Here is a 27,579-nt window from a genome sequence, read left to right on the forward strand (position 1 = left end):
TTGAGTATATAAAATTTAATATTATAATGCATAAAATATTTATTTGATTTTTTCTTCTCTACCGCTTTCATTCCGTTTATAAAACATTCTTTCCCTTTCACTTCTTTTGTAAAATTATATTTATAAAATTATATTAAATAAAAAATTTCATCATAATAATATATATTTACGTTGAAAGCTCAAGGCAGATAATTATTTTAACTTCTGACAGATTATCTATTATTTTATTTTAAAAATTAACTTCTTATTACTATTTGCTGAAGATAGAGGATACTGAAAATAATAAAGTCAAGAAGTTATAAATATGTGTACGTGGAATGTTTATTATACGTATAATATGCACAAGTGTATATACAGTACATTTACTACGCGTATACCTCGTTCTTCTGCACAATACATAAATACAGGATTTAAATACATTATCGATAGAAATGAGTCCGGCTAACAAACGCTCTTTATAGGCTTTAGTACATTTTCAGTGAATTGTCCTACTATATTACCTCTCGGATGGTAACATGCTACCACGACACATGTACCATCCCGTTTAGCCATAGCAATACCCATTTCGGTTGTGTTTTTCCAGACAATTTGCGTAAAATGGCCTATAAAAATAAATACTATTATTGCGAGCATATTTTAATTATAATTTTGTCACAATTTTTAAGTTTTTTAAACATTTTATTTCTTACAATATAAAAAATTGTTAAATAAGTTAATATATATAATTACGATAAATATTATAAATTTTATTATAGCAAAATAAATATGAAATTGAATCAATTAAATTTTTTTTTTAATTGATTTTTTTATTTGTTTTGTATAATTTCTGTTTTATATATAATATTTCCATTCCATTAATTTTTTTTTTTCCTATTTCGTTATTGAACTTGAGATAATATTAAAATACATGAAAATAATACGATACGTACATGTGTTGAGAACTTTCGGCTCAATGCCAAATTTATGTTCTTTCTTCTCGGAATACCACTTTGATATGACTTCACGTGCAGAAACGATCAGTTTAGGATCGGAACACTGCATCGAATAAATGTTTTCGCCGTACGGAGACGACGATTGAGGTATCAGTTTATTTGTGTTTAGCAACGTGTTTGCCCAGGCCTACGGATAAATAAACATGCATAACATCTGATTTTTACGCTATTTGCTACAATTTTTGGTCAGTTGTATTTAAAATACATTGCAGATAAAATTATAAAATTTATAATAATATTGTATATTCCGAAATATTACCTTAGCAGCGGCTGTTAATTCCGGACTTAATCTTAAATCTGGTACTCGATGTTTTCTTCGATATTCATTATGAACCAATAATGCTTCTTGCCGCCACGTTTGCTCGTCTATATAGTGTTGTTTTAAGTCGGTAAAATTAATCCGTTTTGCAGGATCCACGGGTGGAAGAACATTGTCTGTGAAACTGCCTAAGAAATTCCCAGCGGGATTGTAATTACAGACAACATAAACCTCGCCATTTCGATTTCTAGCCATTCCCACCCCTAACTCAGTACTGTCCCTCCAGATCACTTGTGTAAAATGACCAGTCTTCAGTGTTGTAGGCTCCTTTCCATATTGATGCTGAGCTTCTTCAGCATACCTACAACAGGTAAAAATTGCCACATATTATATTTAAATAAGAACAATATAATTATCTTATATTATATTAATAAAAATTTATCTGTGATGCAGATTTATATGTATTAAATATATTCTGCACAAAAATTTCAATCTGTTAGTTTTAAATACAAAAATCAGTTGACTACGTCAGGCAATTCAACATGAATAAAATGTAATTAAATACTTGAAATAATAATTTAAAAATTAATAGATTTTTATCTTCTGTTGATGAAAATGTAGATATATTAAAGAAGAACAATATTTTTTTCCATCATTATATATTAATTATTTTAAATATGACTTCAATATTATAATATAATGTGGCAACCATAATATAATATGTAATATGATATATAATATAATATATAAACATATATATAACATAACATAATATATACATTAACAATAAATATATATGCAATAATTAACCTTACCATTCATTCACCGGTTCTTCGCCTCCGACAATAGTCTTTGGATTGGAGCTCCACATGCAATAGAGATTCTCTCCATAGTCAATGTTTGCCCTGTGTTCTAATCTACCTCTAGCAGCCAATATATTAGCCCAGTCTTGACTTGTCTTGCACAGCTAAAATTAAACCAACATCGTTATTTATCGTTTCCCGTTAAAGTTGTCAGCAGAGATCCCTCCACGCTTCCGAGAACGAAGCAAGCATAAAAAAATCAGGTTTCCTCGTTTCTCGGAAGTTGCACAGTGAGGGCTGCGACTTTATTACGATTTTATTGCAAAAGAAAGATCGACAGTAACCTGCTTGCTGAGTCGTAACGGCGGTACTCCATGCCGCGATCGGTAGAAATTATGCGTATCGAGGCAGACGTTAATAAATTCCTTCGGTGGTCCCGATCTGCGCACAGACGGTTTACGCGTATCAATCTTTGTTATCTACAACATATAGAGAGAGAGAGCATCATATAACGGATTAAGATCAAATAATAAATCCGCAGATTTGTTAGTAAAATCTATGAGTATATATACAAAGATCATAGTTAAGCATAAATTACATTTTATTATAATCAAACTACGTTTTGCATTTTTCAAACATTGCATTAAAGCTTTAGATTAAATTTGTTTATATCTTAGGTTTAAAATGTAAAAGTTTAAAATTTAAACATTTGTAAATGTCAAAAATTCATTTTTTTTAATTATACAATATTTATCAATATATCAATAGTATTATTATATATATCTTCCCCACAAGATTTTGAGGACTTCAAAAAATCAGAAAAAAATGCAAATGTTATTGTTTAATTGCGAATTGAGTACAATGCCAACGCAGCAAATGCATGGTAAGCAATACAACGATATAAATGATAAAAGCCAGTGTCCTTAATAACTTAAACGCGAAACCATCTACAGGAAAAAACTGACCGGCAGAAACGATTTCCCATCGTCCTATAGGATCACAATTATCTGCTACGCGATTAGGATGCCCATAGATAAACTTCTATTCGCACTTCCGTTTGCGTGACCGCTCGTTAAATTTCTCTTACTTGCTGAGAAAATTTACCGAGTGTAGTAAATGACTAAGGTATAAATAATGAAGAAATAACTTTTTAAAATATATAACTCCGATGATTAAATTAGAGATCGCAATCGAAAACAGCGATAATTATCGTGGAACTCAGACTGACGATAGTTTCAGAGTTTCTCGACAATCATCTGTTTAATTGCCTATAATTTGCACGTAGGCGGTGACTTAATAAATTGGATAAAAAAAATTACCAATATTGGACGATCAAATAACATAAGACCGTGATGCCGAATAATGTTTAAAAATTTCTTTAAAAAAAAAATAAAATAGACATATATATATATATATATATATATATATATATATATATATAAATAGAGCATTTGTAGAAGAAACGAAAGGAGGAGAAACTGCTAGCTTAAACAAAATTCAAACAATTTAAGTTCCTACAATTGCTAGTTATTAGTGCCAGATAGTCGGCTGAAAACTTAGCGGTTATTCAGCTCGCTCTTTGATGAATATACATCAGTTCGCGCTACAAATCGTCTGGCCGTTTTGTGAGCAAGGCCATTAGCGTAAGTGCAAAAACATCCCGCGCGTATATGAAGAACAAGTCCAGCGAATGAGAACGCGACGACACGCGCGCGTGGAAAATAGAGCGGAAAAATTGGTTCCGCAAACGCGCGAAGTGCAATTTGAACCTTTGACGGATTATAATAGTCATCGCGCGAGATCGCCGGACGATCGTATCCGAATGATCCACCGGTCATCCGAGCAGTGTAAACGGTGACTCTCGAAAAAGGAGCGATCCTGAGTCATCGCGGGTGGCAATGCACTTTTCCGCAAAGCACATGATGTTTAGGCTCCTTTCACACTGCACGCAAAGTCAAAGAGTTACGCTTTCCAACTGGCTAATTTACCAAGTAGGTTGAAACCAAAAGACTCTTAACATAAAGAGATATTACAGGTAGATCGATTGATGAAAAATTAGCTACCGAAGAGATAGTCTATATAGGTTTACAAATCAATTAGGATATTTGCCTCTAATTATATGTATATATGAACATCTTCTTACGTACAATAGATAAATATGTCGATTCCTTTTTAGACTCATCCAGTATTGCTAATCCGATAAAATTGTTAACAAAAAAATTATCAAGAATCTGACAGAAACAACTATATTTATTTCTACATAGACGGCTTCTTATCGCAACGCGATTTATCTTCCCGAGAAAGAAAATTTATTTATATATGATGTAAATCTAGACTCTTACAAAGTATAACACTGTAGACGCGTTTAGATCACGTAGTACAATAAGTAGCACGATCTATTTGCTTATTACGTTGCGTTGCAATTTGCATCGTGATACTATCTTTCCTTTATTTATACGCAACGTAAGCGTTTGCGTTGTGCATTTATGTGAAGATATACTAAGAAGATTTCTGTCGTCTTAACGTGTGCTAGACCGTCTATAAATATTATTGCTTTTAAGTTTTTCAGACTTTAACTTTTTAGATTTTTCTCTTTTGCGAGAGTTTACATAATATAATCTTGAGGGTTTAGATAATAAAAATTTGAAATAAAAATTTTCAAGACTAGAATTTTAAAATCGTGGAACATTGTGTGGTTTCTTCGTCCCTTGAAATTATTTTAAAACTCTGCATATTTCGTTTATCTCGAATTTTTGTAACTTCAAATTTTCATTAAATTTGCGTTTTTGGCTCTTCGGAATATTAGTGCATGGCTAATACATTGCAATAGATGTCAATACCTGTGAGGACGAATATCTTGCGGAATCGGGAGAGGCCGAGGAAGATCTAGCGCTGCTGCAAGACATGCCATCGCTTCCTAGACTGCCGTGGAAACTGCCGTGCAAGGAATTCGACAATGGACCCGGTGATGCTGGCGATGCCGTCAACGGAGACTTCGATCTTACCGAGTCTGTCCTCGACCTGAAAGTAGACCGATTACACGGTGTACGAAGAAATACATAGCGCTCCTTTTTGCTCCAGACAACATAGTGGACGCATGAACACTGAACGCTTTAAATAAGCAGATCGAATTTATTGAAATCCTTTGCACTAGAAGCTTTTATATGAGCAAATGTGAATTTTATTTGGATTAAATGTGCTTTAAGAATTTCTGTACAATTAACTTAGCTATTTTAGGAGCTCTATAGAAATTTATACAAAAGAAAATCGTTAAAATTGTTTTGACAGTAGTTATTTATAATTAAGAGTAAAACTTTTGAAATATATGTGAAGTACATGACACAACATATATGTAAAGTACATGAAATAGGTATACAGATTTGTGATCACTTATAGGTTAATAGTATCACATAAATACACGTACACAACTCAGATATTCTTAAAATCAATTGAAGATATAATACAAATAATAAAGAAAATTGTATGAAACAATACACATAATACTAATACACATAAAAATAAATAGATATTATTATAACTTCATTAATTTAATTATCAAAAGGAAAATTAATTCATCATAAAATATTAAAAAATTGGTTGTAAAAGGAATTTTTATTAAAATAACAAAACTTAAATAAGTAATAAATAGTATTTGTTGAAATATATATATATATATATATATATAAAAGTACGTAAATTTTTTTTACAATAAGCCTAGTAGCCAAATCAAAGATTATTTTAAATTATTATAAGTATAATAAAATATATTATCATATAGTGTAAAAAATCTAAGAATTCTAAAATAAAAAAAATTTAATTAAAATTTTTACTAGTTTACTTTAAAAATTTTATATATCGTGATCGATGTAATTTGCATCTTCTTCTCTGATCCTGTAACCCAGTGATAAGTGATGACATTGACATTAAATTGATATTGAGTTTCGTGAATCGAAATGTATCAAAAGGATTATGTAAATAATATAAATATTTTTATAACAAAAGTGTAATAAATCACAATTTAAAATTATATGCCTTATTTTTAATTGTAAATTTTTATTTTATTACACTACTGCTTGTTTAAGAAATATCGTTACTTTTTTGATAATTTTTCTCAAAAACGCGAATTATATGAAACAAATATTATTCAATTATTTTTAAATCAACAATCTACTATTACGATCAATATGTTTCTTTTTTTTATTGGCATAAATTATTTGCGTTAATACATAAAGCATAAATATAATACTTGTAAGGTACAAGATTACAAACAGTCTGTCCTTTTGTATCTCGATGAAAAGAGAGCAAGCAGGAAAGCCGATGAAATTACCATGTGCAATTAATATGATCTTAATTGTAAGATTATATAGACAACCATTATGGCATGTGCAATGAATCAAAGCGATTGAACATGAATTAAGGTATCTAAGAGCACTGTGTAATTACAACGGTGTCTCTAATCTAGTTCTCTAAAATCTAAAATATTTTACGACAGGCTGAATACTGTGTTTGCCCATGTAAACAATCCCCACGACGACGTAGATATCCAGTCATTATACACTTATAATGCAAATCCATGATCGTTCCATGCAAAATTGCACATTGACTAATGAATAGCAATTTTGCCGGACTGTGTAGTTAACTTCGCATTAGGATGCATACGGATGCACCGCAGAAAACGATCGTTGTGAATTATGTTGTATAATTTTGCCTCGATTTAAAGATAGGTACGTTTTCAGAAGCTTGCAGATATTATTCGTCGAATTGAACCTATTTATTTATTATTATGTTTATATTAAGTAGCCATATTATGAACAGAAAGTTCTGAGAATATTTTATGTGCGTTTAACAGGTTTCAAGTAATTCGCAATCTGACATCTGTTTATTGACGAATGCACGCACAGAACACCAAATGGCATAAGAACATATTTAGAACAAAAACTGCTTAAAATATAAATCTTAAAAAGTTTTTAGAAAAGTCTGGCGCACGCGAGAAGATTTAATTAGATATAAATTTTAACTGAATAGCTGTGTGCATTTATGTAAAACAAAGTGTAATGAGAGAATATCCACTTACTTATATATTATAAAAAAATTAACCAATATTAATTAACATTATTTTCTATCATTTCTGCATGTGAATCAAACATTTAAATGTAAGAAAACCGCTTTGCTTTAAACGCTTAAATAAATTTTATTAAAAATTCGAACAATTTCGGTATTCAGCCGAAAGATGTTACATCAGAAAGCCAAGAAAGAGCTGAAAATTCCAAAGTCTTTACTGGACCCCGTTACAGATCACGCGAAATAGCGAACACTTCATCGTGCTCATCTACGTATATCGTCACAATACGCCTTTACGCGAGCACGGCTCGTACTTCCTTCTTCCTATACGAGCCTTTGCGACGCGTCCACGGCCACGGTCACCGCAAAAGAAAGGTTGTCGTTTTTTTTGTTATATCGCGCCCAGAGGAAGGAGACAATTGTAAGTCTCCAAAATGCTATAAGAGCCTGACTACAATAAAATACAGCACTTATTTATATTTTATAATAAAATGTTAATAAAATATTTTTTAAAGTTTTGAACTAATTTTTACTTAAATACAATAAAGCCTTGTTCTTGTAATTTTTTAGATTAAACGATGTTTTATGAATAATTCTCAAAATATTGATAAAAATATTTAAATTAGATAAGAATAAGATAAGAATAAGGTTCTTTGTTATAGTTTATGCCTTTGAGATATAATTCACAAAAATGTGTAACATTCAATCGCTTGTTGAACTTAAGGCATGCAGTATTTTATTTCATATTTCTTCCATCTCATTTTTATACCTTATAGCATTGTGTTTTACTCATTCAAACGAGTTGCACGAAAGTTTTTCCCGACCACGCCGCTTGCGTGGGCGAAATTGCATACGGGTACGTCAAGCAACGATTCCTCTTCGATAAGAATTTAATACCGACAATACGAACCTCGCAGCGATTAATCTTTTATGTAAATGATCCAAGTGAATTTTTTCTCACAAACTTGACAGCATATGTACAAATGGCGCTATATAATTTTAACCATATTTAAACAAAACTACTCAAAATCATTTATAAATTCTAATTAGGATAAAATTATATGCTCTCTTAAAAAATTATACTAATACAGATTAGAAGCCTATCTTAATTATAAATCAAAGTAAATAATATATATTTTGCCTGCGCAACTTTGTATGCGATTGTGTATAGCATTTTCATATTTTCAATTTGTCTTATGATAAAAAACTATTTTCTTAAGATAATTGTTAATAAGAGTTACACCAAATATTATACCTACCAAATTTAAAAATTACAAATGATAACATATTGATTTGAAAACTACTATTACCAAATAAGAGAGGTATCAATAAAAATAATAATAATATAAAGAGAAACGCGCATACCTATAATATATTTTACAGCCTCCAAGAGATTCTCGATCATACTTTCAATTTAACTCAGCAACGGATAAATCTCATTCCTGGCTAATGAACATTATCATCCTGTTACGCTATCGTGAAAGCCGGTAATTTACAGTATCCTTACAGAATTGCCATCTTCTTGCGACTCGTTTGAACGTATCGTAAGCACGCGAACTTTCAGCTGTCGCTCTGCTTTCTATGTGCCACCTACGCTAGTGAACTAGGACCACTTACCGATCCTAGTGAAGTTTCAGAAAACATCTGACAATAAGCAACAAAACACACTGGCAAAATGCTATCGGTGTCGTGTTCGCGGCAAGTCTGTCTTTCACATGCTTACTCTCGCTTCACTGGAATCGGGATTTGGTTAAACTGCAAGTTTGTGCCGCATAGGCAATATACCTGTCAGGTGACACTTGATCGACAAAACCGACCACCTTCTTTTTCGTTCCGTGCACGCTGAGCGATGGCATACTACAAGAGCAACGACTTACACTAGAGAAATGTTAAATTGTATATGTATTCTCACTTCTCGTGTAAATAATGTTAGAAATAAGACCAAAAATTCACGATAAAATTTCATAAACTTCGGAGAGCTTAATGCTCGACAATGATAATGACGAAAACTCCGAAGGTTTAAGGCAATAATAGAGTTATCTGTCAAATATTATATTACATTATTGATTATTCTTTGAATTATGAATCTTAGCAACGTGGAAATATTGTTGAAAATATAAGCATTTTCAACATTAAAGAAACAAGTAATCAACAGAAAATTATCTTTCTCTCTCATTTAACTTCACGTATAGTTATTTTATTAGAATTCTAATAAAATTCTATTCTATTTTTAGGTATACTCAATATAATACTAAAGAATAATATAAAAATAATATAACATTAAAAAATAAAACATGATCTTAATTAAATATTTGTAAAAAATGCCAAATTGATCAAAGAATCAATTGATAAGTTATAGTAATTCTTTTATATAACGTTTTGTGTACAAAAATTGTATTCTTAAAAGCATAGGTTTCTTCGGTGATGTATCGCATTATGTAATCCTACATTCTATTGAAAACCAAAGTTGTTTCGATTCCCAACATTACTCGCGAGAGAGTGCTGAGAGAAATTAATTGCTCCGTAAGAATGTAGAGAACCTGCTAAATGTCATACGACATTTCACAGATTCTTCGCACGTAGGCTTTAAGATTAACCGAAACGAAAGAACAAGTCGCTCTTCCGCTTTTAGCATACGAGATAATTGAAAACTTGCGGTCTGCGGTTTCTCTCGGAATACCTTTCCATAGAATACAGATGTATATATCAAGAGTTTACTGTCCTATATTAATATTGAATTTTTCTTAAGATTCGGAAAAAACTATCGTCTATTATTAGTTTAAGCTTTAATATTTTAATTTTTACCTATTAATTGCAAATAAAATTTCTAGAGATAAAATAAGAAAAAGACAGCAAACTTGGAACACCCTGTACATATATATACGAACCAAGAGAAAGGGACTGAAACGCGAGACAGCTGATTTTACGACAGGTCAAGTTTTGTCCACTTCAAACCATGTAACAAGTTTCCGGTACACGTTTGTGTAAGAAGGAAATGCACTTCCAATCACGTACAACAAAGAAACATTTCGCTAACACGCAGGACTAATAGTATGACAGATATATATAATATCAATTTGTTATAAATATACTACAACATGCATTTATTTCAGTATTGTTTTAAATTGTCTATTCGCTTCTAATATTTAGATCAATTCTAATGTAAAATTAAGTGACAAAATAAAATTTTAAGTTTACTTTTTATACGATATTCCAATATATTTCAATTTTATATATATTGCACATTTTATAATTGTAATATAAATTAGAATATATTTATATCATATTAATATATTTTGCGCGCACGATATAGTTTTTGAAAAGTATCAATTTCATTTTCTGCAAATATAATTTTACAAATAATACATTTGCTTCAATACACGTAGCAATTGCTTTAATTCACTTTTTTCTGCTTTTATGTTTTTAGTCAAAAAAGGAAGCAATGATATATAACAATCAAAATATAATTATTAATTATCATTGAAAAACCATTTATCATATTATCTAAATCGGTACTTGCCGACCTATGTAATTTCAAACTTTGATATATACCGTAAAATACATCTTAATTTTACTTGTTATACGTATTTCGAGCGTTGTTTATTATGTTTATTGATAGGTTAATGTCTATTAAACTATATAGTACCAGAAAATAATTTTAAAACCCTGTTCTTGTTATGAATACATATGTAATCAAATTTTATAAATTTTTATTTATTTTTAAAATTTAAAACAGTGCGAATGGAAAATGTTAAACAATATGTATAAAAGCTAATAATATTCTTTAAATATTAAGAACAATAATTTACATATTTTAATAATAAAAGTTATTGCGTTGAGTAAAATATTAAAATATAATATTTCAAAATCTCTCTAGTAAAACATTACTCAATACGTTATCGTATTTCACAATCTAATTTAAGTTTAAGGTGTCTTGTTAATTTATGTCGTTTATAAACATAAATAATTAATGTAACAGAAAAAGTCTACTATTTTAGTATATCTGTATATAATACTTAACGCTAATAATTGGAAAACCGTCAAACCTGCTAGACTTCGGTGTAACGATGTCCCTCGTTTCGGAAGTGTATTTCCTTTCGGCTCGACCACCATTAAAGAGTTCAACGGTTTCCCTGGTAACAGTTTCCAAAAGAGGCTCACCACCTCGTCTTCCTTTACTGAATGTCCTTTGATCCGTTTTACGGACCATAACTACCCTTGACGAGGGTTGATTAAACTCATGTCCGTGCATAGTTGGAGGAATCATAGCCAGTGATTGCGAAAGAGGACCTCCGATTCGCGGAGACCTGTAACATAAATGATTATAATAATTAATAGCGTATTAATATCTGCATGCAATATAATTGAAAATCTAAATAATAATTTAGACATTGCTATACTAAATATCAATGATATAATCATACAGTTATAATTTTCATTAATTAAAACTGAAAAATATATCCTATACTTTAAAATATTACATATCTGTTATTAGATTTTAATTATTGTATATATTTTGTTATAATTCTAATATATAATTAATTTCTAATTAATACATAATCAACGTTTTTGCATATTTTGATGAATAAAAATATATGAACGTATTGCGTACATGAAACAGATTACAGATATTACAATATTATAATGTTTAATTAAATTAAAATATATGTATATGCACACTAGGGTGTGCCATTTTGGAGCAACTTTTTTTTTCATTTCACGAATAACATATATACTTGCAGAAAGGTAAAATAAGATACCTATTAAAGTTTGAGCACTTAATATTAATATTAACAAGTCGCTCATCGCGATTTTTTATTTTTCATTTAGTAAAATAGAAAAAATTTTATAACTATCTAACAAACAGTAATACAGCATTGCTCTACATAGATTTTTGTAGTAAATTTACCGCTCTACAAAAAAGATCTCTTATCATTTTTTCATAAATTCAACCGTTCAAAAGATATTCAAAGTTAAAGTTTGATAAATTTTATAAAACTTGTTTTTGCTTCTTATGAATTTTGTATCATATCGACTATCAAAAATTATGAAATAATCAATACATATTTTTGTAGAAAATTTAACGATCTAAAAAAAAAGTCTCTTAAAGTGAGTCAAAATAACACACCCTAATGCACACATATATATTATATAAAATTTGTGTGTAAGTATCTTTACTTTTTTACTGTTCAAATTGCTATTATTTTTATTTCTTAACTGTTATTTTATTCGAGTGTCATGATACGCCACTTATTTCAACATAACGGTTGCATACCATATATTTTTCAACGTATAAATGCATCATCAGCTGCAAAACAGTATGCATTAAATAACTGACTTAAGTAGAAGAACCAATAAATCGTCACTATACCGTTTCCTTTTCGTGATCAACGATCACAACATATGTTATAAACCGGTTCTTAGCGATACACGCAATTATAACGTCAATTGCTGGTGACTTTAATTATTAATCGCCTTCTCTTCGAACGTTTCTGGGCTTTCATACGCGTGTAAATTAGTATCTTGGTCTCCCTACTCGTTGACGCATATCGCAAACAAATAACACTTTATATCCGGAGGCAACAGGTTAGTATCGAGGAGAATTAAATCATCTACAAAAACCGATAGCGACACTATTATTATTTTAAGTAGTAATGATACTTACATTTTCTCTTTTTATATAAAAGCTATTAATATCACATGCTTGAATTCCGTTACATCGACAGCTCATTTTATTCAATATACTTACGTAAAATTTATAAACAAAGTGCAAATATTTCGGGTAAAAAATTTTTCTACGCAAAAATTTTCATCATACACTTTAGAATTATTAAGAATTAACGTATTTTATTAATCAACTATAAAATGTATTCTAATCGAACAATCTACTTTAATATGATTAAAACTTCAGAGCTGCTTATTAAATTTAAAACTTAATTATTAAAAACTTAATAATTACTGTAAAAAATTGCAGTCAATGAAAATTTTACTTAACATAAAATGTTATAAAAATTATTAGAAAATAAAACCTTAATTTTTCGAAATCTTATAAACAATCCTATTTCACATTAATGCAGTATAATGCAGTGCCATTGTTACAATTAAAATGTTATGTTGACGAATTTTACAAAGATATGACCTGGTCGAAGTTAACACTGGTTGTTACTAGAACGGAATAACTAGAACAAAATTTCCTTTCGACGCAAATCGTCATTTGTGTGCGAAACTATGGATTAGTCGGACGATTAAACTGCAGTATGCACGTTAACAGTAAGTATAAGGAAGATCTCCCTCTTATCACGTCTAAAGTATCCCCTCGTTAACCCATCTTAACTCTTCATCGCGAATAAATTTTCCTTATAAGAGATAATTGAACCATTTTAATAATAATGCTGTTTTATTTTCTTCTTTTCCGAATATTTAAATATGTAGATGTTAAAAATACTGTTCTAATATTTTTATTTTTTGTTTTTGTTCAACTTTAATGTATATTTTAAAAAATTGAATAAAACATTTTTCATTAAACTTATTTATTTCTTCATAGCTGTTTTCTATCGGGAGCATTTCGTTTCTAGACAGCATTGCTCAGAATCAATGAAGGAAGAAAATATGACTGCAAAAGAAGTTATGTGCAAATTTTAACAAAAATTCGTGGAATTTGATAAAGAAGTTGAGAAACACTACGCGAGAGGCAAAAGTATAGTCGACGATATAATTGTACATACCACTAAAAAGATGTATATACATTTCACATTATTATTACAGGACATCGCGATTAAACCTGAAATGTCTATCTTGAAATAAAAATTAAAAATCTTTCTTTTTATTCAAATTTTTATTATTTTATGCTTGATACTAGCGACGCAGATATAAATGTCAGTCAGCTATTTATATATTTGCTTTTTATTAAAAGTATACCTTTGCACCTCTCAATAAAGTTTCGTTTCGAGTAGAATAAAGAACTAAAGACAACATTGGTTCTTCTAAGGCTGAAGAAATGTCTTCAAAAGACAGATCATTACCTAGACGATTCGCTAAAGAATCATTTTTTCTAATATCTTTCCAAAATTGCTCGATTTCTCTAATGTCATTAAAGAATATAAAATGTCAATATTAACGCAAAAATAATATTTCAGGCCAACTTATGCCAGAAACCTGTTTATTAAACGCATATATTCGAAAATTCTTGGACCATTGTTAAGTTTTTTTCCTACAAAAAAAGTTCGTGACTTCCGATAAATAATGGCTCGGTGAATTACGTTAATAAAAGCCCGGCGCGCACAATTAGACTTCTTGTTCGATGCACTTTCACGGCGATCACTCGCGGTCAATTCGGAGCGAGGCACTTTTCGCGGTTGCAAATCCGCACACGAATTCATGACTGACCATCATAGAGAAGCAAAGATTTCATATCTCAAAACTTACAATGTTCACGATTATAAAAATTACTCCTTGTAATTTCTTATTATTTCTCTTCCGCGTCCAGAACTAAAATAATATATAACGTTTTTTCAAAAACTGTAATAAATGCGTGCGTTTACCGTTTTATGGATGCCTATTCTTATTATGTAAATTACAAAAAATATCACAGAATTATCTTGCTTCAGTTTACCATTAAAGAGGAAGAAGAAGAAAAAGACTATAATGACGATGACTTACGATGCAAATAGTGCTCGATTTCACAGAAACGTCGTTTTTAACAAAATCTCCGGTAGGACACCATGGTGTTCTCACGCGGCATCGGGGCTCCAACTATACTCGGTATAAGCCGCACGACAGAACGAACAAAACTGGCACGTCGGCCAGGACAGCGAAATGAGAGAGACGGTTCCTCTCCCGGAGAGGAAAGGTGGCCAATTAGCCGTTACTCGGCGCACATGCCTCGACCAACTATCCGACGCAGCTGCGGCGGCGGCGGTACGCTGTATCGCGTCGCTGCACCGCGCTGCACTGCTCGCGCGCTTCGACGGAATCATGCACGTTCATAAACGCGCATGATTTCTGCGGGTCTCCCTCGACAGGCCACGAGCTGCGAACTGCCGTTCATTCGAGCTACTCTTCGACGAAAATTATCGACAACAAATATTAAATGTGTAAACAATTTTTTTTATATAGCTACGAAACAAATCTAATAACTTTTATTAAGCGTTTCGAAAAAGATGCAAAACACTATTTTCGAAAGCGAGTCATACTTTCGCGAAATTTGGAAAGAAAACATTTGTCTGTTGATGAAACTCATTCTATAATATATATAAAATAAACATTATGCAATTTAATTCGCAAAATAAGACTTTACAAATAAGTTTTATTTCCGTAATTTACAATCTGTAAAATATAGAACGTGATTTAGTTATACCTATATATATATACCTATATAATCACGTTCTATATTTTACAGATTGTAAATTACGGAAATAAAACTTATTTGTAAAGTCTTATTTATATATATATATACAATATAGATGTATGACGAAGAAGAAAGGCCGCGAAATGGCACTAAAAAATGGATTCGTGCATGATGCGTATAAGTTTCTTCCGCTTTCGCGACAAAGCGTGCTACTGTGCACCTCGCAGAAAGCAACATAATAATTCGAGAACGAAGACGTACGGCCAAGCGTGTACCGCTATTCCGGCTGACCGGAATCACTGCTCTGGAACAACACGGTGTCGTCCTCTTGCTCGATTCGAGAGTAGAAGCGCATTGATCTCGAGCGTGTAACGCTATCGAGTAATATTGTAAAATATAGAATTTACATTTTCATAAATTACTGCTAAACATTTAAACATAAATATCAATAAAACTGCTGCTAAAAATCACGATCCCATATTCACTGTAAGTGTACTCATCTAATCAGATTATTCAGATTTAATTTAATTAAGTCTAAATAAATTTTGTTTAATTTTAAGTAATTTCACAAATGATGTAAAAGAGATAGTAATTTCTCCATTATAGAGTGTAGAGAGATGTAATATATGTATATTTGTTTATTTAGTTCCAAAATTTCTAAACATATAATAATATTTATATATTACTTGCGAGTGGCAGTGCGTGGTTTAGTGGTAAAGCGCTATAGACTTGGCAACCGCGAGGAATCGGGTTCGAGTTCGTCTGATAATAGCTAGGAATTTTATATTTCAAACTGCACCTCCCACCCCGCACGAGAAATTAACGCAGGGAGCTTTCGTGCAAAGAAACTGAGCTCCGTTTTTCGGAAGAGATCAAGCCGTTGGTCCACATTAGCAACTGGCAACTGCAAAAGCATCTTGTTTAGCAGTTGACAGTCTTTATGCAGCTACACCTACCAGTAAATCTATCATTGTAGATGTCATTGAATACGTAATACAATAATTTATAGTTTTTTTTGGCGGAAGGCTTCCAGTAAAAGTTGTATGCGCACTTATTGTGATCTTTAGTGACAATTTTTTAAATAAAAAATTACTTAATAGATATTTTGACGATGTTGAAATAATTTACGTAACACTTGTGTTATAACTTCTCCATAGCTTTCTATGGTTTCTAATTGATTCAGTATTACATCATATTAAATTGAAAGATATAAAAGATTTGACCAATTGTAAAGTTAAAAAGTTTTAATATTAAATAATTTATATAAGAATTTATGATATAAGAGAGTTTTATATATGTAATTCACACTCTATTTTAACTATAACTATAATTTTAAATATCTTTAAATAATTAAAAGAATTCAATAATTAAATTAATTTGTACAAACTTATGTGATAAATAGTTTATATCATTTAGTAGATTTTATTATAATTAGTCTGAAAGAATAAATTGTATTTTAAATTACAAGACTGCGCTTTCTGTTTTTCAAATACTTGTTGTTTATTAATTAATTTCTTAAACTTGTTCAAAGCACTAAATATTTTTAATTATCTCTTTCACTCTCTTTCCAATTTAAAATTTCGCCGTGATCTTATTTTATCTTATATCTTTAAGCTAGCGTATGACTTTCACGTATAAAAACTGTAGCAGTGAAACAGACGCTATATTGTATTCATTCCCGTGACTCTCGTTATCTGAAGGATTTATCGACGAATTTAATTTATAAGTACGGCACGTGCCGGTGCGCGGCCACACGCTCGCATAACAGGCGAAACACTCGAGCGTGCAGATTATCAGAGCGACCAACTAACAAAAGGACAACAAGAAGCCTTACGAAACGTGTAAAAAGGACGAGCCATTTCCGGTCGAGAAGACAGACTCTGGGTTCACACGCTACTTTCATTTGTACTCGAAAAATAGCCATTTCTTCGTTGTCTACCGAGAAAGAAACTATTGCAACAATCTCAATAACAGCCCCTGTCGATCGATCCGTCGCAACCATGTGATCGTCGTCCATCAGACTTATCTTCATTACATCATCGCAACCTTCAAATCAAACTGTTATTCTTCGATACACGTATAGTTAATTTTTTGCCAACCTTCGATGCGTTTGATATTATCTTCGAATATTTTATTATATACGTATAATAAGGAAAACGTTTAGAGTTTTGATATCAATAATTTCCATTAAAAAGAAACCCTGTAACAATTTACTTATTGTTAGACGAAAAGAACAATCGTCTGAGATTTTACGGAAAGATATATTGTAGGACACATAATATTGAAATATGTCTAATAGACAGATAAGTTCGCTTATTAAAACTTAATTTTTCTATGTATTTTAACAAAAGAGAAACGTATTTTTGTGCTATAATATTAACTGAAGCAGTACAATAAATTGCTATACAAACGCTTCGTGTCCTCGTTTGCATTCAAGGGTTGATAAAGCAAGCGTTGCATAATTCACTAGCAATGCACACGAAACGGAGTATCGGCGTTCGTTCAAGGTCGAGTCAGGTTAGCTGGCAACCATGCACCGTAAATCTGCATCACAATGTCGTAGGTTGTCAGTAGAAACGCGGAACACGAACAAAACTGTATAATAACCGGCTCATTTTAGTGCCAGTGGCGGGTGATAAAACGCGATTACGTAAAATAGCATCGCGAAAAACCTGTCTAAACTCTTGCAGCACGGATTTTTATCAACTGCTGAAGTCACGCGTAAAAGCAGCGGAACGATTTGCGAAGCCATGCTAGCGATTTCGCAAATCGCCCGACGAATCTCTTAATTGCTTGGAAAGTAGATCGTTGTATCGATTTGGAAAAGTTTTTAATGGCACTGCGTAATTTCGGTGTTTATTACAACTCTGCGAGGAAATTTGCATGATAGAAGTTCTATACTCAAAATTAGAGTTCTATTCAATTACGGACTCTTGAACTCGAGTCAATTTAATTTAACAAAACATTTTACATTTAACAAAAAAATGTTAATTTTCTTATTTTTAGCATTTATTTAAATACATATCAGATTTTAAATTTGTTGAAAATTGTCACTTAAATTAATTTAGTTAATATCTGATAAAATAAAAATTTGTTTAAAAAATTGAACTTTAAACTTGGTTCGCTTATGAAATAATTTAATAATTTTTTAATTAAATGCCCGTATAAGAAAAGAATATAATGAAGTACAATTTAAACAATAAAATAAATTATTTATATTCACAAATTTTCTTCTTACAATTAGTTAAAAGGACCATTTTTAATCAATATTTAATTAAAGCTCAGTTAAATCGATTAGTAGATATATTAGTTAACCGATTTTAATTATTTTTTTACACAAAAAAATTATATTTCTTTAGAAGAAAAATGTTAATAAGTAACATAAAATATTACTTAATTAATAAATTAATTATATTTTAAATTTGAATTGATTAATATTGATGTATAATGCAACCGATATCTACACATACATACTATATATTATCGTAATAGTAAAATAAAAATAAAGCAAAAATGTGCTTCTATGAACTTTAAGCAATGTATTATAAACAAAAATATAATGACTCAAAGAAAAATGTTTCATGTAATAAAAAATATGTTTTATCCAATGCACATTGTTCATATTTTTACACATTGAATGATGCATTGCGTGCACAAGGATGACACGATCAACGGCATCACAGTCAGTTTCCGGTACGATCATTACAGATACATAGTAATTTAATCCACGAGGTCGCTATGACTCGAAAGGTGCGACTCTCGCACTTAAAAAATCCGTGAGATATCAACATTATCGCTGTAACAAAAATGCCCGTTCGAGACGTTATTACGCAATCGTCAATACACGAAGCGACCTCGATGAAAGAAACAGAATAATTATCTCTTAGTCGCTCTCACTACAGCGGAATTGCGATGTGAATTAATTTGTTATGAATTGCTACCTTGGAAAGTTAATTAAATCCATCGCGAAAGTTAATTAAATTTTCAACGTAAGGGCAAGTAATTCCAAAGTCTTTAATTAAAACGTTGAGAACGATATAAAAAAGTTTCGTTGATATACTATACTTGGATATAGTGGACTACAACACTAGTTAGACATAACACTCATTATTATTATTATATTAACTCATTTATTAACATGCTTTCAATGATCAATTTAACCTTTTTTCAGTAATTTTACATATAAACTTTGGACTTCTTATTTCAATATAATAATAAATATATAAATACATATAACATTTTTAAAGTAATTTGCACATTATCGAAAGCATATACATATATACAGCATACATATAAGGTTAAAGGTACTAATTTTGGAAGTAATGTAAATTAAGTTCCAAGAATCTTTAAAATTGTTAATATCAAACTTAATCATCCATTTAGCACTGACTAACATTAAGCATAATGAGTAATAAGTAGATATTTTATAATTAAATCTTTCTTATGATTAAATTAGAAATTCCTCAAAAATAATAATTGAGTACCTATACGATTCCTAAAAAATGAAAAATTTTTAATATAAGACCAGAAATTTTAAAAAATATATCAGATGTATCATAAATATTTCTCTCTATGCGCATCCGTTTTTCTTTAAAAAGAAAGAAAAATAATAAATAAAACAAATCTTTTTAAAAAAATTGTGCTACGACAAACCGGGCTTTGTCTTCAGAGATGAAAGACAACCTATGTTCACAAACGTTAGTACCATAAAGATCTTGCCTCGGATTTTGCATGACATATTCATCCTTGAACTATATAACAAAAAGATTCTGATTCAATACATTTGCTTCACTTGTAATCTTTACTAAAATTTAAATTACATTTACAAAACCTTTCAAGCGTATCACATATATTATAAATCATAGAAGGTAGCGCTTCTAAAACTTCTCCCTGATACGCAATTATTCTGAGACAAGAGTTAAGAATAATCGCAACAAGATAGAAGTCTTCGTTGTCATCGAGGTTGTCATAAAGTGTTTTTTAATAGCACCTTTAGATAACGTTAGCAAAGCACTTAACATGAACTCGCGAATGTGAACGTTTTATGAAGAAGCTGGATTTTCTTCTGCATGATCTCGAATCTTAGACCGCTCCGATCCAACATTGAAATTTAGCTTTGATCTGACATTAGAAGAGACTATACAAATAGGCTTCTGACGCAATCAGAACCGCGCCATCAGTTAGACGTAATAGCCGATAATTAGTCAGTGGTTTGCGCAACAACCATTGTCGACTAATATATTTCGACGAACGGTTTGAAAAAGTATTCTGCGAACTTTCGCGAAAGACAATTTCAGATCTATCAACATATAAAAATATAGAGCTAAAAAGTACAAAAGTACATTTCACTTTTTATCAAACCTCTTTACTATAAAAATTGTAATTCGGTATAGTTAAACGGCCTGACTGGCAAGTTTTATTAAGTATATCACAACGACGTTTCGACCACTAATTTGGGTCCTTTTCAAGTTATTTTAACAATGATGGAAAACTTTTCCGGCCTTCACATGAGACCGTCGTATTTTTCCGACTCGCCACGAATTTTATATAATTGACGCACAATGATCCATCATTGTTAAAATAACTTGAAAAGGACCCAAATTAGTGGTCGAAACGTCGTTGTGATATACTTAATAAAACTTGCCAGTCAGGCCGTTTAACTATACCGAATTATTATTTCATCACTGGCGAATAATTCTTATTGAATATAAAAATTGTATTATTTATATGTATATATAACATAATAATACAAATTAAAAATTGTATCGTTTAACAAGCAAATTTATAAAATAAATTTAAATAGCAAAAAGTTCATAAAAATATAAATTCTGTTACTATAAAATATATATATATTAATATAATTTATTGGCATAAAGCATAAGAAATATTGTCAAAATGTAATGCATCCGCTTTTTTAACTTTAAAGTTTATCTTTTGTTGATAGATACAGATATAAAGAGATGTACAGACAACAGACCAAGTACAAAACTTGAATCAATATCATTATTTAAACTGGCGACTATTTATAGCAGACATTAGAAAAGTGACATCGTTATTAATGCTAAAAATTAAAGTTGCTAACAATACAATTTGCTAAGCAACTTCGCTATATACAAATAGACTTCATTGTGTTTAATATAGGGTAAATTGTTTGAGAGACAGAACTTAAATATCTTTCTTCGATCGGAGATGTGAGAAAATATATAATAGAACTCTATTTAGATAATTCTGAACATTTGTTATCATATACATATAATATGTGATGTAAATTAAATAACTTTGTAGTACAAAAATTTACGTATTTAATCAGTGTTTAATGACCAGTCGTTCGTCGGGCGCTATACGTGACGGTCATGCCGCACAAAGCTTATATCTGTTCCACCCGCCTTGTTAAAACGTAACGATGATTAATTTTATATTGTTTGACGCACATTGATCCATCATAAACTTGATAAGGACCCAAAATAGAGGTCGAAACGTCGTTATAATTTCCAATATATTGCCAGTCAGGCCGATCATTAAACACTGATTATATTTTATTACTGGCGAAAATTTATTTTATTACATATTTAATTTTTAATTTTTAAATTCGCTTCATATGATATAGTAAAACATATGGTTTCATGTCTTACTGTAACAAAGAATAGAAATATTTTCCGTTGCAGGAAAAATTAATGAGTTTAATAACTCTAGAAAAAAATATGATTTGACGAAAGAGATTATACTTATTATACCATTCTTCGGAACCATCTAAAGGTATTGTACTATTTCTGACTCACTGTATATTGTACACATATAACGTCATCAACTGCGAGGACGTTCTAACGTCAATTAACACCTTATCATCTTGACATGTTATATGATCAAAGCACACCTGATCAAAGTTTGAAGTCTTGAGATAAGACTTTTTAAATTTTGTACAGACTTGCAAAAACATGTACTTTATTCAATAATTATATTTCGATTATGTTTTGGAATCAATGCAAAAACTGGAATGCATTTTTTAACAAGTATATATCAAGTAATTTCTTGACGCGTATATTAGATTCTATTTGCTCAAAGTTCAAGTAAAAGTTAAGCATTTAATTTTCAACTGAATTAATAGTTAATGTCCATAATAAAACACCATTTAATTACTTCTGAAAGTTAATGTAATTTTATTCAATTGCAACAAGAAGAAAAGGGTCAATCAAAATCTAATATTCTATTCACTCAAGCAATAAATTAGCATATTAGAATCTTATTATAGCTAATACTTGTGCAATTTAGCATTTTATTGAATTAATATCGCGACGAAATATCATGGAAATGTATAGTTTTTTTAAGAGATAAACCATTTAAAAATTGTCTAAATCACATTTCGGAAATTTTTTTAAAATAGGGGTATGCATATAAATTATTATTTAAATCTATTATTTTTAAAATTTATTATTTCTGTTTAAAACACACATATATGGCATTTTTTTAAATAAATATTAATTTTATTTTCTACGATTTTTATACAAAATACACATGATCTCTAACATAAGTAAAAATAAAAATTAGATGTAAAAATAAAAATAATTGCAATCAATGTAAAAGCTACCAACAAAATAAAATAATACTCATATACCTATTCAATAATACTTTTCTTATCGAATTATGTCGCACGTCCTTCTCCTGCTTTTTTGTAGCAGATGGAATTTATCGACGATTCAGTTTACTTTGACGATTGTTCCTTTTCCCGTACTATAACTCATAATAGACTTATCACGATAATGCAAAGGTGTGGTACATATTACGATACGTCATACGTCAATTCAACAGATAACATATCGTGCACACGCATGCACACTAAAGCTAGGAACTATAACGTCCTTATCTATTTTTAACAGATAGCAATGAAAATGACACAAAAATGAAAAAGTGTTTAACTTGTTTAACTTCCCTTTAATTTTCAGAAAATAAAATTTAAATATGTATTATATTTTATTTTAAGAGCGTTTCTACTAATAAAATAGTAAGCTTAATAATATCTGCAATGTCAGTCTCTAAATCAAAACTCTAGAAGATTTAATTAGTGTTGCATGTTATTATCATAGCGCATACATCTATATACGCATATAAAATAATAGTTACGCGTATCAATAATAGTACTTTGGATAAATATAATTGAATCGATTTTCCATCCATGTCTATTCTCTTCGAAAGCTACATCATGCGTATCCATTAGCTCGACTATTCCTATCAGCGAATCGGAAGATTAACTCTCGGTTACAGGCAATAATAAGGGTAACGTGCCGGCGATGAGCCACAAACGATAATGCGAAACACACAGCGTAATAGCACAGCGAGTATAAGACACGCAAGATGAATACAAGACTAGTGAGCTTAATTTTCCCACGCCACACCTTTCGCTATGAGAGCTATTTCGAAATCTGATGTAATAATGCTTAATGATAATAAAAATACACAACGCTTGGTAAAATCATTGTCCATCTATTGACTTCTCATGCTACATTCGATCTTTTCCACGTAATAATTTTACACCACGATATTTTCATAGTGATGAATAAACTTTCGTCTTCCACTTCATCACCTACGCGGAATGAGAAAAAATATAAATTTTAATTTAAAATAGATCTCGATAAAACTACGATTTATTGCGACCTTAATTTTAATCACAGTTTCTTTAACAAAGTCAATTTTTTTTAGAGAAAGTTTCAAGGAAAAACGCTTGTAATATTTTTTAACGTTTCAATATGCAGTACAATATATGTATATACTTTTGATATTTAATTAAGTATTAGATTAAGATTATGTCCAAAAATGTAAACAAGCAATGCGTATTCTTTTAATTTTAATATTTTGTTTTCAATTGTATATTGCTTGAAAACTATTAGCAAGACTATTTGACATTTGGCAAATTAATTTCAGATTGATAAAAAAATTTAATTGATTTATGGAACTTCCTGGGATATTCCGTGTATACGAGTATAAACATCAAACTAAAAGCGTCTCGTAAAACGCGATATTCCGAATACACTAATGCGGCAATCACGAGGCAATTATTCACTGTGCGACAGGCCGCCTGGTTACACATCCTTTCCTTTTTACGTAATTGCGGCATGTACCTTTTAACGTACGAGATATAACGTACTCATTGCGTGATTAATGACACGTTGCTTGGGACGTTAAATTGATGCGCGTACACGTCTCTCAGAAGATTGCACCGCAATTTGTAAAAATTAAATTTCGTGGCATATTATTGAAATTTGCTTATACATGCTTTTATTCATTAATCAACGTAAAAGAGAAATAGAAATACTTCCTTAGCTTTGACAAATGCAACTTTTGATGGTATATTTTGTTTTATTGTAAATACGTAAATCCTTGTAACTTTTCTTATAAAATACTTTAATTCTCGTCACGTAATGTCTATATCTTCAAGATTAATTGCATTATTGCCGTGAAATACAGCAATCTGATTTGGTATTCTATTCATTCTCAAATCTCCATTTATTCCAGTCTTATTGCCTTCATGTTTATTTTTATATGCATCACGTCTTCGGATTCAATTGCATTACATAACGTTTCTTTAAAAAAATATTCACATCATCGTGCGCGCATTGAACAAACGGCGGAAACCCACCGTTACCGGTTACAATGAAATCTTGTTGAATCGCTCCGAAGGTCTCGGAAATAGGTGATCTAACTTTCTGGAGCATATTGTTCCAATCCGAAACTACGAGTGAGCTCGATGAAATCTTAAATTAAGATTTAATTAAGCCGGACTACACAGATGGCGCTGAAAATTGTTCAATTAATGAGAATCGATCTTTCTTACAGTTCCCAGCTGTCGTCGACTCATATAATGTAATCATTAAACGGCTTCGATCAGTGGGTGATAAGATAATTTGTTTTTGCCATGTTATTTGAATCATATTTATGCAATATCTCATCAATCAGTCATTCGAACATCTCGCTAAAGTCTTCCGTAAATTTACGTAATAAATTGGATATAATTATCGTATAGTTCTAGAAAATTATCTTCCATTAGAAAGTCTCTATACGTATATCATATGAAAGTCATGAAAAAATATTTATAACGACGAAATAAAAAATTTAATATACATTTTTCGAAATTAAATCAATAATAGAATGGCAACCAGAATTTTTTATAAAAACCACTTATTTTTTATTCGTAACTGTAATATATTTTTAATCATTAAGGTCAAGCGCAATGTAGAGAGTGAAAAAGTGCAAAGTCACATTGCAACCAAGTATGAAAAAATAATCAATCATCAGATATGAAGAAAATCGATAATTGCATAAAAAAGCAAACTGTATTAACTCATTGAGCCACAACAATTTATTTATTATTTAATTATTACGTTCATTCGTTTACTGATGAGTATATTATAATTAATGTTCCACAGGCCAATTTATTATCTGCTTTCGCATTTTTAACATATTGAGCGCTGTAATGATTTAATCCGCGAGTAAAGGGCAAACGTTATCCTTCTCAACGATCACAGACAGTTTTAATCCAATGTTACAAGCTGCTTGCATGCACTTTACAGATGCATGAAGTGCACATGCACGAAGTATTTTATAATATGTTCATTTACAGAGAGGGATCACAAAGACTGGCGATCTTAATTCCTAAAGAGAATTCAACGATTGATGCGCATTTGTGCACAAAGAAGTTGCAAAGTTGGAATAATAACTAATAACTATGCCCGTCAATTATCTCACAACTCGTCCGCCGGCGAATTCTTCTGGAAGGATGCGCGAAATCACAGAAAGCGCACATCAGTTCTACGAACGCTTTGCTTTGTATTCCGACTGCATATTCAGCATTAAAGGTATATGTCTCTTTATCTCTTATGTTGACATTGAACGTGATATTTCATAGAACTTAAAAACCTGGACAGCTACATTAAGGGCTAAATTTAAGATAAGTATGCATAATTTTAACTCGTGTAAGGCGATCATGTAATTTCGAATTTTATTTCATATTGTGTATATCCAAAATATATTTAGATTTACGTCATTTCGGATGTTTACAATATGCCTTCTAAAATTAGACAGCATTTACAGTGAGAATAGTCTCTTTATACACAATCTAAATACAGAATCAATGTTTTACGACAGTTGTGCTTACGCACGCGAATTATGGGGAGTGTTATGTTTGAAAAGATACATTTTTGTTTCATCGTGCTTGCGTCGTATTGCGAAGAGACGACCTTGCTTTCCGCTTTAGATTGCCCAGCTTAAATCCCGACCTCGAAAAGACGCGAACAAAAGTGAAATAAAGAGTCGCTGAAATTCCTCTATCTTTAACTAATGAAATGCTAATCCTTTTGATAATTTATTACACGTGAGATTGGCATAAATAAAAAATATTTTAACTTTAGCTTAAAGTTACTTTTTCTTCGATATTCGTTCTTGTTAAAAACGTGAATTAAACAATTTAACACATGACACAAACAAAAAACTTCAACTTAATACAATCGTCATTTTTCCAAACAAGTAATGATTAAAACACACACACACACACACACACACACACACACGTATACATACACGATTTGTTTCAAATTTTTCTATTATCATCAAGAAGATGTAAATCAAAGGAAATGCATTTTTCATAGATATATATAATAAATTCTTTAAAATCAAGATTATAATTTGCTTGAACAAGTTTTAAATATGCACTTTTTCCAAAAAGTTTTTAAAAATCTAAACTAATTTAATATTACAAAATATTCATTACAATTAATATATCAGTTATATTATACATTTGATTAATTAGTTTCATGGTAAATTAAAATGTCAAAAAATAACACGCTGCATTTTCTCATTTATCCTAACAAGGCCGCGTGTAAAACATCAGCTTCACAAGAGAAGTTGATGTTTTTCTTTTCTGTCCAAAAAAAAAAAAGAAACGATGAGGCTGTAGGTTTAAAAACGTTTCTCGGAAAGCCGCGGCCGGAAGTAAAATAGAGAAAAACGTTGCGAAAGTCGTAGACGTCGGGACGCAGCGTGAAGCTGCGGCTATTTTCTACGAGGGGGCCAGGCTCTTTCTTCAGTTAACTCATCGCTTTCCCGCCCTCTCTTCCGTCACGACCCTAT

General features: G+C 30.6%; 1 protein-coding gene and 1 long non-coding RNA gene across 6 annotated transcripts in view; one reads left to right on the forward strand and one right to left on the reverse strand.

Moving 5' to 3' along the window:
• Positions 1 to 303: 303 nt before the first annotated feature.
• Positions 304 to 27,579, reverse strand: part of LOC139810393 (uncharacterized) — a 53,647-nt gene continuing 26,371 nt past the window's right edge. For 2 of the 5 annotated variants that reach the window (XM_071773908.1, XM_071773906.1), the window contains exons 2-9: positions 11,162 to 11,422; positions 8,901 to 8,993; positions 4,895 to 5,075; positions 2,399 to 2,533; positions 2,067 to 2,218; positions 1,252 to 1,612; positions 930 to 1,119; positions 304 to 602 (exon numbers count right to left, since the gene is read on the reverse strand). In XM_071773908.1, coding sequence (XP_071630009.1) covers positions 442 to 602; positions 930 to 1,119; positions 1,252 to 1,612; positions 2,067 to 2,218; positions 2,399 to 2,533; positions 4,895 to 5,075; positions 8,901 to 8,993; positions 11,162 to 11,422 — 1,534 coding nt within the window. In that variant the 3' untranslated portion in view covers positions 304 to 441. Of the gene's footprint in view, positions 603 to 929; positions 1,120 to 1,251; positions 1,613 to 2,066; positions 2,219 to 2,398; positions 2,534 to 4,894; positions 5,076 to 8,900; positions 8,994 to 11,161; positions 11,423 to 14,774; positions 15,013 to 27,579 lie in introns of those variants that run through there. The other 3 variants (XM_071773910.1, XM_071773907.1, XM_071773909.1) reach the window with 3 other exon arrangements.
• LOC139810395 (uncharacterized) lies at positions 19,948 to 27,392 on the forward strand. Its single transcript, XR_011731314.1, has 2 exons — positions 19,948 to 22,218; positions 23,722 to 27,392. It is a non-coding gene; the product is annotated as an uncharacterized lncRNA (long non-coding RNA).

This window comes from Temnothorax longispinosus, chromosome 3, assembly GCF_030848805.1.
Source record: "Temnothorax longispinosus isolate EJ_2023e chromosome 3, Tlon_JGU_v1, whole genome shotgun sequence".
NCBI lineage: Eukaryota > Metazoa > Arthropoda > Insecta > Hymenoptera > Formicidae > Temnothorax > Temnothorax longispinosus.